Source organism: Andrographis paniculata, unplaced genomic scaffold, assembly GCF_009805555.1.
Source record: "Andrographis paniculata isolate CXL003 unplaced genomic scaffold, ASM980555v1 Contig12END, whole genome shotgun sequence".
NCBI lineage: Eukaryota > Viridiplantae > Streptophyta > Magnoliopsida > Lamiales > Acanthaceae > Andrographis > Andrographis paniculata.
Window position 1 is genome coordinate 4,364,703 of NW_026137402.1, and position 16,497 is coordinate 4,381,199.

Consider the following 16,497-nt stretch of genomic DNA (forward strand, 5'->3'; position numbering starts at 1 on the left):
AAAAAAATTAAAAAAAAATGAAAATGTATAATTATGTTTTTAAAAAAATAACAAAATAAATGGAAAAAAATGTAAAAATTAACACATTTAGTGAAACCAAGAAAGTATTTATTAATTTAATATAAAATCCAAATAGATAATTTTATTAAAAATGAAGGGAATATAATAATAGTACAAACATTGCTTGACTGATTCTAATATAAATATGTATGTTCATAAAAAAAAATATGTTGATATTTTCTATTTTTGTCTGTTTCATATCTTATGTGATTTTTTTGAAAAAATAATTATATATTTTAATTTCATTTAAAATTTTGCAAAATTAACTAATTTATAATTATTTATAGTTTATTGTAATTAATTTTACTAATAATTTACTAATTATACTTGTTTAAAATTTTTATATTTACAATAACATTGATATCGGAACAGAAAGAATATATAAGTTAATAATAATAATCTACATTATACTCCTCTGTTATTTTAATTCCAAAAATACACTTAGGGTGTGTTTGTTTGGGGGATTGGATTTCCAATTCACTATTCATTCCATTTTTTTCCTCAAAAATTATCACATTAAACACCTATTTTTTATTTTCTATATTATATTAAAAATCAATTTTACATTTAAAACATCACATCAACACCCATTTATATCACATCATACAACTATTCAAATTCAAAATTTTTACTATTCAAATCCCAACTCAAAATCCAAACCCCAACAAACACACCCCTAAAAAAAAATATTTGTTCCTTGCTCATCAACCCTATGTTTATATAAATAAAGTTTGATTAGAAGATCACATGTCGTGGCACATGTAATAATGTGTGACAGCATAATTTAATTATTATATATCATTAATGACGAATATGGTCAGTCAAATTAATCAATTATTGAGATTCTAATTAGTGTTTTCTTGGATGTGAGATTACTTTTGTTACTTAAATTAAATAAAATCACATATGTATATATTTGATTATAAATTGAGATATATATATATATAAAGTGAGAATTCGCAGCCACTATTCGACGAGTGTGCTATGATAATATAGTTTGCGTGGTAAGATCAATTATAATAATTCTATGTGCATTATTGTTATATGTTATCAATTGATGTACTTCCGTCCCAATACAATAATCTTATTTACCATTTTTATCTTTCTTAAAATAATAGTTTTATTTTCATTAATAACTTTATCACTGTAAAACTATACTTACTTTTTTATTATTATTACACAATTGTTACTACTTTTTATACTAATACACTCACAGAGACAAAAAAAAAGTCTTTTATCTGTACTTTTTATCCATTACCAATATAATATCAATATTTCTTAAATCTCGTGTCAAACACAACCCAAACTATAGTTATAGGACGGAGGGAGTATAAATTAAAAATTTGTTTGATTTTAATTTAAAATTTTGGTTTTAATTGTATTTTTATTAAACACAATACAATAGTGGTGGCTTTAATTAGAATTTTTTTTTTCCTCTCTCGCATGCATGATTCAAGCCCCTACCTCATATATAAAAAAGTTGATGGTGTTGAAATATTTTATTATTGAGTTTTTGTTATACCTATTTATAGCCATTTATTTTTGTTATGAATAACAATGTCATTTTTTAATTTTTATCAAATAATTTTATATGGTACCAGTTCTCAGGATAGATTGAATCTGAAATGTACTTGAAGGTCTCCGATTTTTGAGATTCTACCTACAATTGTTAGTCTCTTTATTATTATTATTATTATTTTTTATTTTGATTTTATTTTGAGTTCTGGTTCTGTCTATATTTGAAGTCAGGATTGTGTATCTATCTGCGATCTGTCTACCATGTTTCTTAGAGCTATGTTTTTTACTGTGTTGAGAGTCCCGTCATTTTCGACTCCAATAAGAATCTCGTTGCTTTTGACTTCAGCGAAAGTCTCGTTATTTCTGGCACTGATGAGAGTTCCGTTCTTTACGACTCCATTGAGAGTTTTGTTATTTCCTAATTCAGATACGGTTGTTAGTTCCGTTCTTTCCGGCACTGATGAATATTATGGTTTGGATCATCTTTTATCTCTCTTTGAAAACTCAAGTTGTTTCTGCGAAATCACTCGAGTTTGAGAGGAAATATTGACATATTTTAATTATTGAGTTTTATATTAAATTTAGTTGTTTTATATTTGATTTTATTCATTAGATTAAGTTGTTATGATTTGAGTATATCGAGTCTGTATGTCGCGCCTATTTATACACATTTATCTTTTTTTTTATAAATAACAATACAATTTTTAAATTTTCGTAAAATATTTTCACAGAAAGCCCTGTTTAAACTATACTCCCTTAAATTTAATTTGAAATCCAATGCTAACTCACCTTAAATTTATACAATATAAAAAAGTCTTGTCTATATAACCAACATAAATTTTCATATCTATTTGACATAATATATATATATATATTTATTAAAAATTAAAATTAAAATTAAAAACAAACGCAACACCCGGGCATTTTCAAAGAGAAAATGTGTACGTAAGTATCAATTTTGAATACTATAATGAATGAATTAATCAATCAATGGATTAGTGCATAATGATCTTAATAAACCATTGACTTAAAACTACTTTGACATTTTACATTATTTAATTTGACTTGTTCTTTTGTATCTTATTCATATACATATATCTTTACTAGTGTAAATAAAATAAATAAATAAATGAATAGGAAGGTGTTTTAAATCATTTAAATTATAGATAAACATTAGGTGTAATAATATACTAATATATTAATATTTTTTGTTTGGCTTTAGTTTTTGTTTGAATTTTTTATTTAAATTTTAATTTAAATAATATTTTGATGTAAAATATTTATAAGATAAAATAATACATTTTTATGAAGAATGATGTGATTAAAGAGTGAGAATTTTGATTTCAAATGAAAATCAACACACTTAAATTAAAGTGTGCTTATTTATGGGAAAATAATGAAAACTTTTGAGTTGATTTTGTAAAATTTGAGATAAAAATGGGAATTGAATGTAGTACTTGAGTGTGTTCTTTTAAATAAAAAATAATATATTTTTACACATTCTTTAATTTTTATATTATCTACGCAATAAAATATAATTAAACATATATACCATTATTGCATTTAAAATAAATAAATTTGTAAGAGAAAAAGAAAGAAAAAAAAGGAAATGACAATAAATACTATAATAATAATTAATATAATTGGTACACGTTTAATTAAATAGACGAGTTTGCTTGTGAAATTGACATTTGCCCTATAGTTAACTTTTCTTTTTTTTTTTTTTAATGCTTATTTATGTTATTAAATTAATAATTAATTAATTAAATATTGAGGTCCTTGTGCACAATAGATTTTGTTACAATAAGAGTTTTCTAAGTTTTAGAATTTTACATACGAAATATAATTTATTTTTTTGGATGACCGAACCTAAAATCCTGGTCACAAATCTAACCTTTACACCGCCAGGTCATCCCTTACGGACTACTCAAATACATTTCTTGAATGTATGACTTTTTGTTCTTCCTATTAGGGTTTACTCTGTTATAATTTTAAATCGAAATTAATATTATTTATTTTACATAATTTTTAAAAATAATAATAATTTTTTTTTTATAAAATATTATATCAAAATACTATTTAGATAAAATTCAAATTAACACATCATTTTAAATCAACGCATTTTTTTAACCATGTAATTCTCATGTTGAATAGATTAAAACATTGTAATTTTATTTTTAAAATCATTGTATCAAATTATTATTTAAAAGAATACATTATAATTTATATACATATATTTTTGTTAATTCAGAAAAATCAATAATTCAATGCAAAATATTTTTTTTATATTACTCGCACAATTCTTCATACCTAACATAAAAAATACAAAATGAACATATTCAAAGTAAGACACCTTAGGTTGTATTCTTTCAGTGTTTTAGAATGGTAAAATATTTATTGTTAAGTTATTAAAAATTATAAAAATATTTTTTAGAATTATATTTTTATTTGAGTGAAATAGTTTTATTATCATTTTAAATATTTTTTAGAAAAAATAATTTATTTTAATTTATCTAGTAATATGAATATAAAATATTTTATCTACCATTAATAATAATGTATATATATATATAACCTAATATTATCAGATGGAAATATTATTAGAAGATTGGATATTAATTAGTATACAATTAAATAAATAATTAATTAGTCGGCTGTGGAAGTTGACAAATTCATATATGCATTTCAAAATTAAATAATATTTAAATAAAGTCGTATTTGAAAGCTACCTAGTTGGAATAAACCTATAAATAAATAAATAAATGATTGCATTGTGCCACACAAATTATTCCTTCTGATTTTTCAAATTTTATTTATCCAAAAACACGACTTTCTATTCCGTAGATATGATTGTTTTTTTAGCCAAAATTAAAAACCAAACTTATCAGGAGGGATTTATTCATTAATATTTTCTCTCAATCAACTGAAATATATATTTATCTATTTCATTCCAAAATATAATTTTTATATTATAATAAAAATAATTATATATTAATATTGTTGCGGTAGATTTCCAACAATAAAAAAGTAAAATTCGAAAAAAATTATCTTCGAATTTGATTAAAAGGATGTCTGAAATTGAAAATTTATAGACACCGTACGATACATAAGAAAATTGAAAAGAGCACTAAAGACGAGAAAAGTAAAAGATGATCCCAAAAGTAAAAGATGATCCCAAAAGAAATTTCATTGAATTTGATGTCGATTGAATATACCTTTTTCCAGATTGTAAAAAAGTCTATTTATAAACCTATGTCAACCGTCCCAGATCGTGCCTCCACAATCGCTCGTCAGTTGTAATTTCTTCCAACCGCTGTAAAACTCCTATTCAACCGCGGCATTTAACCAACTGACCTGTGATCCTGGCAAGTTCCCTTTTCTTTATCTGGCCTTCATCAACCGTCCATACAACCTCCACATCAACCGACCTAATCACCCACCGTCTCATTTTCCTTCGCCCGACTTCTCCTTGTTCGACTTCCGTGTCAACCGACTTAAACACCCACTGTCTCCTTTTCTTTTATCCGACCTCCGTATCAACCGACCGCCTGATCGGGGGTCTTTCGAAGAAGCTCATTTTTTGATAACGCCTTAATCTTTGGGTCTACACACCAGCCCATTTAAAAAACCTTAATACAAGTGACAGATGTTATCATAAATCAATCTCTGGTCTTATTTGCAAATTCATTCTCGAAAACTCTATACATTGGTTTTCCTCATTCAACAAATATTAAAATATTTTAAATTTTTATAGATAAAAATTAAAGATATTTTATTATTGTATAATTATTTTTACTAAATTTTTTTTTAATAAAATATATAAAAATAATACCTTAAGATTGGAAATGAATAATCTTTTTTTTTTTTAAAAAAAAAAAAACAAACATTATAATCAAACTATTGTTTAAACATAAGTAAACAAAACATAATTTTCTTTTTTTAATTTTTTTTATTAATAAAGTATGCATTAGTTGATTGGATTGTGTAAACGTTTACTATTATTTACAAAATAAAACACACATTAAATACATTTTATTAAAATATAATTCTTAAATTGCTTCCATGTATATTTTATATTTATATGTTTATAAAAATATATTACAACATATTTCATAATGTATAGTCCTAAACCAATTGTTTCTCTCTTTTTACCTTCTAAATCCAATATAAATTAAAAGCCAGGCCCACATTTTATTTTATTTTTTTTGAAACTGTTAATATTAAATTATTGATTTTTGTGGATAAATAGAATATATTATATACTGTGTTAATATATATTGTAATCCTTCCGTTCTAGGGTGATATTCAAACTGAATTGAAATTTAAAAATATATTAAAAAAATTTAAATTTTAAATAAATAAAATTATTTGCAAATATTTTAAATATTTGAACTGAAATTGAACCGAATATAATTATTGATATAAAATTTAAAATATAATAATATAAATATATAAAGTTCGGTTAATCGAATCGAAAAAAATATCAAATCAAAACTGAATCGAACTGAAGAAATATCAAATATACAGTATTTGTATTCGAACTGAATTTAATCAGTTAATTGAAAAACCTCTACTCTTTTCTAAGTATCATGTCACAATTTATGTTTTTCTTCGTCTCACATATTATGTTACTTTCTCCGTCCAACTTCATTTATCTACTATTTCTATTTTCGTTTGTCCCACGTAATTTGTCTTTTACATTTTTGGAAATATAATTATATACTTTAATAACATTTTAAAATTTACGAATTATAATTTTTTTAATTTTAATTAAAATATTTAATTATTTTAATTTAATCTATAATTATTTATATTAAATCATAATTATTTTTATTAATACGCTTCTTACTTACTTGCTAATTACTCGATACAACTCCGTGTCTAACATAAAATAGACAATTTAAGTGGAACGAATGGAGTATTTTTTTTTTTAAAGAGAATTACACATTTTAATCAAAATTTATATTTTAATTTTCAAAAATTTTAATTATATCGGTTAGTTATCAAATTTTAATTTATAATTATTTTTATTATATTTGAATTACTTTTACTAATATACTTATTATTATTTATTAATCATATCATTCCTAATTTTTTGTTCTATTTGGTACTAAGTATTTTTCCGTAATATTTATGAAAATCATACCATCAAAAACAAATTGAGTGAACAAACTCATTATATTCAACACCTAATTTTCGTAAAAAAATTATTTTTTTCATGCAAAATATTATAAAAATATCTATTTATATTGAATTAAATATTTATTTTATTAAAATCTTTATCATTTCAAAACGTATAATTATATGTTGTTTTCAAATATTTTATACTCTATCCGTAATTTAATTGTGCGGTTATATTTTTGAAAATATATGTTAATATGAATATATATATTTTATTTTTTATAATAAAATAATATAAATATTATTTTGTTTTTTAACTAAAAAAATTTAAAAAGAATATTTTTCTATGAGAATAGATCTGGAGGAATCGAGTATTATCAATTTATCATTGAGCTACAAAATTGGGCCATTTCGAATTATATGATAAGAGTCCAATATTAGACCAATTTATTGGAATAAAGGTTTTTACAAATTTTTGGGCCTTGGCCTATTAAGTTGTATTTATATATATTTAAAAAATGAATATTAAAGGGTGTGTTTATTTGTGTGATTTTACTTATGATTTTACTATTTCAATTTTTATTTTTAAAAAATGTTAAATCAAATATCTAATTTTTATTTATTTTATTACATTTAAATTTTATTTTACATTCAAAATATCAAATCAGTATATATTTATACAACATCGAACAATTATTTCAATTCAAAATTTTACTATTTAATATCAAAATCCAAATTTAAAACCTGACAAGTAAACACACGCCTTTTAGAAAATATTGCATGTATTATTTTAGAAGTTTTTGTGAAATACTTTTTAAAATACTAAGAAATCTCGTACAACTTTTAGTAAATTATTGCCAATAATTTATAAAACACTACATAATTTCAACTAATTTTTTTTTAAAGTCACATAAAGAATATTATAAAATTTTCAAATTACATGTGAGTTATAAATAAGTTTTAATTATTATATTACACTAAATTATAATCAAAACGTTACATTAAACACATATTTATACCACATTAAATAATTATTTCAATTCAAGATTTTACTATTTGTTGTGAATTTATTTTCGGATATTTTGGATTTATCGAAACGATACATCGTATAAAAATATACAATTTGAAGCGAATTCGAAATAAACCCAAATCAAATTGAAATCGAAAACGAAATAAACACACTTATACAAAGGCTAAAAGCAAAATTGAATTTTGGGAAGGGACAACAACTTTCGGCTCAACGGACATTGAAATTCCTACCGGTATCACTCACAAAGAAAAATCGCTCATCGGAATTGCCCAAACCTCACCGGAGAAAACACTTAGGGTGTGTTTGTTTGTGGGTTTTAGTTTTTCAGTTTGGATTTTTGAATGGTAAAAAGTTGAATTTGAATAATTGTTTAATGTGATATGAATAGAGGTTGACTGTGATGTTTTGAATGTAAAATAAATTTATAATATAATATAAAAATAATTGTTTGATGTAATATTTTTGAAGAAAAAAAATTCTTAATAATAAAAATATGTGAAAAAATCCATCTTACAGTTGTCTTCTCTCTCTTTTCTCACCCTCTCGGCTTCCTATTTTTTTTTCTTCTCTCTGTACGGTAAGAAATGAACAATTTTCCTAAACGCTCGATATTTCTATATCTCGGAACTACTCAAATCTAATGGGTGTTGGGTTAGGAGTTGGAATTGGGCTTGGGATATAGTTTGGGTTTTTTTTGGGAGAAAAGGGGTTGGACCGATCCAATGGACCGGACTATGGAGTGGACCAATTTATTTTATTTATTGAGGAACTTGTTGGATTAGGTCTCAAACGACCAAAATTTTCAATACTATTCAATTTTGAAAATGCAAAATCTAAACCCTACAAAACAAATACAATATAAGGATTTGTTTTATTGTTGTTTACAATTAATTTGAAATAAATGTTTGATTTAAATTTTTGTTTAAATATTATTTTGATATAATATTTTTTTAAAAAATAATAATATATTTTTATTAAAAAATATGCGAGTTGAATAGTAATATTTTTATTTTAAAATAAAAATTTGTTTAGTTTTAGATTGACTTTGTGTTTTGAATTTGATTTTTAATTTTAATAATATTTTATTGCGAATTCGATAATGTTGATTTATAAATAAAAAATAATAAAAAAACATCATGAGTTTGTTATTCCGTACTATTTTTAATAAAATATTTTATTTTTATTTTAAATATTATATCAAAACGCTAAAATATTAAAATTAAAATTGAAATGAACATTTCATTTAATTTGAAAACAAAATAGAACAAACTCTAAACAAATTCAAACAAAGAGATTGTTTGTTTATTATTTTGATTTAAACTTTTTGAATGTAAGATATAAAAAATTATATTCGTAATATAAAAATAATATTTATATTTTATATTGATTTTTGTAAAAAGAAATTATATATTTTAAATTGTATAAAAAAATACTCTCTTTCTCCAATAACAATATAATTATTTTTCTATTTTTGTCAGTTTCATAAAAAATATTATTTTATTTTTTAGTAATTGTATTGTATATCTAATATTACACCTTTATAATTTTACAATATATTATATAAATTTTATTACATTTATATTATACAATACTAATAAAGTTATTTTAATTTTTTTATTTTTATTGCTATTACTTTAAAATTTTGTGAAAAATATAAATGGATAAATAAATATAAAAAGACAAACCCAAAACGGTAAAATGTAATGAATATCTAAGATATTTTTTTCAAAGGAAAGTTCCAGCTACCCAAAAAGTAAATATTCAATGGGGCCCACCAAGAAAAATATCTTCTTTAACGCCGTTGGTTATCAGGCCAGCATATTCAGCGAATATTCCGTTAAACGGCGGTTCCATTACTAACCCTAACGTCGGAAGCCTAGCCTTCTCCGCCTATATATATTATTCAAGTGGAGTAGCCTTCCTTTATCAGTCCTCCTACACTCTCCCCTCCTAAATCTCAAACCCTAATTTCGTCAATCGTTCATCAATGGCTGCAGCTGATGTCGAGTTCCGGTGCTTTGTTGGTGGTTTGGCGTGGGCGACGAACGACCAGACTCTCAGCGAGGCTTTCTCGCGGTTTGGAGATGTGATTGAATCGAAGGTCTGTTTGTTGCAGGGATCGTCGGATCTGACTCGATTCCGTTCTGATCTGTGTTAAAAAAACGTGTTACTGTTACTCTATTGTTACTCTGAGTTACTACTGTTACTGTGTTACTGTTTATCCGCTGGAACGGTACGTTCTTTCTTCCTCTGTTTGGGAGGGTCGAAGATCGAATTATCGCTATTCAGTATTATATTTTGCCGGATTTCGTGAGATTTCGCGTGGATCTGATTTTCCGTTGCTCGATTTTTGTGTTCTTCAGGTTATCAACGATCGCGAGACTGGAAGGTCGAGGGGATTCGGATTTGTGACGTTCAGCAACGAGCAGTCAATGAGAGATGCGATTGATGGATTGAACGGTCATGAATTGGACGGCCGTAACATTACTGTGAACGAGGCTCAGTCTCGTGGTGGTGGTGGAGGCGGCGGAGGCGGCGGTGGATTCCGTGGTCCTCGCCGTGATGGCGGTGGTTATGGAGGCCGCCGTGAAGGAGGCGGTGGTGGTTATGGAGGTCGCCGTGACGGTGGTTATGGTGGTGGACGCTCCGGCGGTGACCGTGGTTATTATTAGGGTGTTGTTTAGTTGAGTGCTTTGAGTTTGTTTGTTTTTGCTGTGGGAAAATCATCAAATGACTGTTAGTGACTTGTTGTCCTTATGAAATGAAATGTGGAATGCTTTTTATGATTGTTTGGATACTGATGTTTGGTAGGAGTATTGTTTTGTTAGTATAAAAAATGTTTTATTAAAAAGGCTAAAATATTTTTATTAGGATTATGTAATAAAAATAATGGTACATAATGTAAGTTAAAAAATTATATATTAGGAAATAGTAAATTTATTATTTTGTGACTTAAAAAAATAAAAAATTGATAATTTTATAAATTAATTTAGAATATGTTATAGAAATGTTATTATTTTTATATTAGTATTCTTTTCAGATTTTAATAATTTATTTATTTATTTTAAGTCTTGTTTTACAACAAAATATTTTTTTTTTCTTTCTTTTCATTTTTTTTTAATAATTTTACTATCTATTAAATATTTTTAATCTTTTAATCTTTTGATTTGTTCGGTTAGTCTACTCTTTCTTTTTATCTTTACTTTTAATCGGTCCCTATTTTTTCTGCTCGGCAGCTTAATTTGTTATTCATATTTTTTCTTTAAAATATAATTGTATTTTAAATTTTATGATTTTAATTTAAAATTATTTTATTAATATATTTTTAATTATTTATTAATTATATTTTATTTAAAATTCTGTATTTATAGTAATATATTTTACTTTTATAATACTTATGTAATTTTTATATCTCATATAATTTTTTTTTTTCTTCAAACAATTTTACAAATATATATATATATCTATTAACTATGAATTGTATTAATAAAAAATAATTGCGTGAATACTACACCCCTTATAGCTACGAATTAGTAAAAAGGTTGTATAGGAATGGGAAAGAAACATTTTATAGGTAACAAAACCCTTCGATCTGATTGTTTGTAAGTTTTTATTTCAAATTTTACTTTTTAAAACCTAAAATTTTAACCACATTAGCAAACGCACATTTTTCGAGTGTGTTTTTTTGGGAGATTTTTTCAAATTTTTATTATTCATCCAATTTTTTTCCTTAAAAAATATCAAATCAAACATTTATTTTTTATTTTGATATTATACTAAAAAATAATTTTATATTCAAAACATCACATCGACGCCTACTTATATCACATCATACAACTAGTTCAATTCAAAAATTTTATTATTCAAATTTCAATTCAAAATCCAAACTCCCAAACAAACACACCCGAATTTGTTTTGTTATTTTTTTGTTTTATTTTAAATAAAAAATGCTAATTTTTATTATGTATTGTTTTAAATAAAAATATACTTGTATGCTACTAGTATTTTATTAAGCGACCTTTGGTACAAAGAATATTAGTACTCCGTCCGTCCCAACAGAAGAATAGTCATATTTATCATTTTTGTCCGTCCTAAAATAATAGTTTTATTTTCATAAATAATCATATTACTATAAAATTACTTTTATTTTTTCATTATTATTACACAATTGTCACTACTTTTTATATTAATACATTCACAAGGACAAAAAAAAATTTTATCCATATTTTTTACTCAATGCCAAACACAATTCAGACTATAATTTTGGGACAAATGGAGTATTATTTTAAAAGATAGTAAAAAAAATAAAGAAAATGAAATAGAATTTAAAAAATAGTAAAAAAATAAATATAAAATTGAAATAGAATTAATTTATTTTTCAAACTTTCAGTTCTTTTGTTTAATTAAATAAGATAAATGAGATTATTTTTATTTTTATTTTTTTACCAAACAGACCTACCCAGTAAAGTAATGTCTATTTAGTTAGAAAATTATTTTACTGCACAATAAGAAATGAAAATAAAAAATTTATTAGTTAACAATGGGTATTATTTTTTTAATATAATATATTAAATCAAAATATTATTAAAACAAAAACAAAAATTATGTTTTTATACGAAACAAAAATTATGTTTTTATACGAAATCAATTTTAGATAACAATTTAACAAATCATTTGATTTTGCAATAATATATGTCTTTGTTTGGTGTTTATATTAAACGAAAATTTCTACTCCATCTATTTTTAATTTTTATTAATTAAAGAATAATAATATTTTATTAATTAGTAAAAGTATATAAAATATTTTAACATTTTTGATTTTACAAGTACAAAAAAATTTATTTTTGTAAAATTGATATTTATATATTAAGTATTTTCATAATTAAAAAATAAATACTTTTAAATATGAGTGACAAATATATATATATATATACGTTATTGAAATGAAAAAAAGTATTATTCAATACATAAAAATGTTATTTAAAAATTTACTATTAAAATATTATTTAAATTTAAATTTTTTTTTTTAAAAAAAAAAAAACAGAAAAAACAGAAACCCCATACCCTTCGAGTTTGGGTATGTGAGGAACCCAAACCCCGGAACATATGTAGCCCAATTCAATATGAAGCTGGGTTGTTATTATTGATCCGTAAAAATTAAAATCAATCAATTTTGATTCTATTATAAAAGATTAATTAATTTTAATATAAATAATAATAATAATAATAGATATTATTATTATTATTATTATTATTTTTTATCTCATTTAACTCAAAGCTCGATTTTTTTTTTATTTTTTATTTTTTATAATGTGAGAATTCACCATCGTTGTTTACCTGATACCTGCAAACCAAATCTCACAAGGATTAATATTAATATTATTATTAATATTTTAGAATCTAAAAATGCTAGAAACATTATTTTATTTAATTATTTATATTTTAGTCTATATATAAAAATTCTTGGGGCGAGAGAATATAAAGGAATTTGAACAAAAGATATTCAATCTCCCGAAAGATTTGAAAGATATTGTGCTAATTAATTTAAAAAAAATAAATATATTAAACATATTTTTATTATTTTTATATTATTTACATAATTGCATATATTTCACATTATTATTATTTTATTTTCAAATCAAAACACGAAATAAACACACCCAAATATTTGCAATAAACAAAAGTTTATTTGAAAATGCAAATAAAAATTTGTAATAAATATGTTACAAAAATTTGAATATAAACTTCTCCAATAAACTTGTTCTAAAATATTAAAAATAAATTATTGTACTTCTTATTATTTGAATTAAGTCAAAATTATTAATTAAAGTTTCATTAATCTTTTTAAAATTGTATTTAAGATTAAAAATTATAGATATAAGATGCAACGAAAATACATTATCTTAATTGAAACGGACCAAATAATAATAATAATAACATCATTTGTACGGACAAAAGGAGTAGCAAGGGATGACCTAGTAGTGTAGAGTTGGACTTGTGACCATGAGATCATATAATTTTATACTATAATTTTATGTAAATAAATATAAATTTTAATATATTTATAATGTGTAATAAAATTACATGCTTTTTTAATACTTTATATTTAGACATACAAAATTAACACATTGTATATCTTAATAGTCGAGATGGAGGGATTTTTGATTTTGATTTCTTAATTTATACTTTACAATTAAACTATTAATTAAATATGATATTTCAATATATATTTAGTAATGTGTCAATTAAATTTTTTTTATTAATCTCGTAAATAATATTCTACAATTCAAAACATATTTAGAATGATACCATTTACTAGTTTTTCTAAAAACAGCAAACATATATAATAAAAATATTTTTGTCTTTACACTTGACAAAACAACTTTTACACAAAATATTATTAATCTTTAAATTCTATGTAAAAAAAAAAAAAAGTTATATTAACATAAATCAACTTATTTTGGTGAGTCTCAATATAATACATTGATTATTATATTGATCAATTAATCACATCTGATTGAATATGATTATGTTAATTAACATAAATAAACTTATTTTACTGTGTTCATTATATATATATATATCTACACATACATGTGATTAGGGTGCTAAGTATTTTTGCTTTTTTTTTTTTTTTTTTTCAATGTGTAGTACGTTTTGATATAATAATTAATATTCAAAAATCAATACGCAAAAAAAAGTAAATGAGATCCATATATAATTATATAATCCACTGTTAAATACATACTACATATTGTTTTCTTCTTTATTAACACGTGTTGATTCTTTATCAACATAAATAGTAACCAAACATATATATATATATATAAACTAAATCTTCTAATTTATTTTAGATAAATTACGAGAAATATTACTTTCAGTTAGATATTACTTTCAATTAAATCTATATATTAGTTTATGTTTTGATATGATTTTTTAAGTGATATGATTTCTTTAAGTGATATAATTTTGGTATATATATATATTTACCATGTCGTTCTTACTTTTTTATTTGTGATAAATTTTGTTGTAGCATAAAATCCATCAATAGTAGCGGACAGATTCCGAAGAATTTCAATCTATCAAATAAAATCAATATAAGGCCAATTCAACATGAATTTGTTAGCGTCAAACTCCATCCAAGTACGCCCGATCTTTGCAGATGGAATGATCAATGTTTGTTACCGCAATAAAAGTCTCTCCGGTAAGCTTGTTTTGAAAAAGTGAGGAACATTTTCGGTAGGTCGGGCGATATATAATTGGAGTGGATCAAGACAAGTGTATGTCCGATTAATTGGGATGATCGAGTTTGAAAGATACCGTCAATATCTCTGTCCCAAAGATGATTGGCAAGAAGGTTGGATGCAATTTAATAAAATGACAGAAAAAAATGCAAACTTAATGATGAAGCCGGCCGAACCAATAATATATTATCTTCGTTCTATAACAAATTATCCATTTTTTTATTTTAGTCCGTTTCATAACAAAATATCTATTTTTTTTTAGTAACTGTACTATCTACATAACATTACAAATATCCTTACAACTTACAATATATTACACAAATGCCATTACATTTATATCATACAATACTAATAAAGTTGTTTTAGTAATTTCTACTTTATTTTTACTATCCCAATATAATACTAATATTTCTAAAACTTCGAGAAAAAACAAACGGGTACATAGTTATGAGACGAAAGGAGTATAAGGTTTGGCGATTGGAATGACGAATAAAGTGAGGTTAATAAAGTTAAAAATTGATGGAGTTAGTGACCATTAACAAGATCCTAAAAATAACAGATGTTACAAAAAATAAAAATAGATCATAAATGAATAAATCAAATCAGAAAAGAATATATATGTTGTGAAATGTGCTATCCTTTGGTCAAATCAATATCATTCGGATTTAACCAAATCAGCACGGAAATTGAAATATTCCATTTTACTATTTTGTCCTATTTTTGTTGGTTCCGAACCAATGTTCTCATAATCATAAATAATCACCATCACAAAACTACATCTAATTTATTACTTTAATTATTATTACTACACAAATATCATTACTTTTAATATTTAAATTAAAACACATATTTTCAAAGACAATAAAAAGACTTTTAAGCAACATTTTGTACGGCTACTAATATAATATTAATATTTTTTGAATCTCATGTCTTAAAAATATGTCCATATTGATTTGAGATGGAGAGGAAATATACTCCTTACTCTTTTAGTCTGCCTAGGGTCATATTTACCTTCTGTCTTATTGTACTTAATATTAAAAATATTATTATATTTGTATACATATATATATATCAAATGTCATTCTATTAGTACCATAAGATACTAATAAAAATATTTTGCAATTTTTTTTTTTAATTTGTACTACATTTTGATATAATAATTAATATTCAAATATCAGCATGCAAACTTAGAGCTTTAAACTTAAACTAGAAATTATAATATCTTCCAGGAATATAATAATAAACGGGTCAACACGAACCCGACACGATAATAAACGAGTCGGATTAAAATTGAGTAATTTAACCCATTTAAAGTATTCAATCTGACACGAATCGACTCCTTGCCGGCTCTAATCTTCCTAGAAAAATAAAAATGACAGCCTCATTATAAATAAAAGGTAATTTCAATCCAAGTGGATCCAAGAAAGGCAGTGTGCATCATATGTATATGTGAATGTTATGGTGAACTAAAAAGAAGAGAGAGAAAGAGGGAGAGAGAGAGAGAGAGTGTAAAATACAAAAGTA

The 16,497-nt window shown here is 23.5% G+C and overlaps 1 protein-coding gene across 1 annotated transcript; it reads left to right on the forward strand.

The window, feature by feature from the left end:
• The first annotated feature begins 9,639 nt into the window (after positions 1-9,639).
• LOC127256500 (glycine-rich RNA-binding protein-like) lies at positions 9,640-10,524 on the forward strand. Its single transcript, XM_051282542.1, has 2 exons — positions 9,640-9,830; positions 10,093-10,524. Exons 1-2 carry the CDS (start codon positions 9,717-9,719, stop codon positions 10,399-10,401), a joined length of 423 nt encoding a protein of 140 aa, XP_051138499.1. The 5' UTR covers positions 9,640-9,716; the 3' UTR covers positions 10,402-10,524.
• The last annotated feature ends 5,973 nt before the right edge of the window (positions 10,525-16,497 follow it).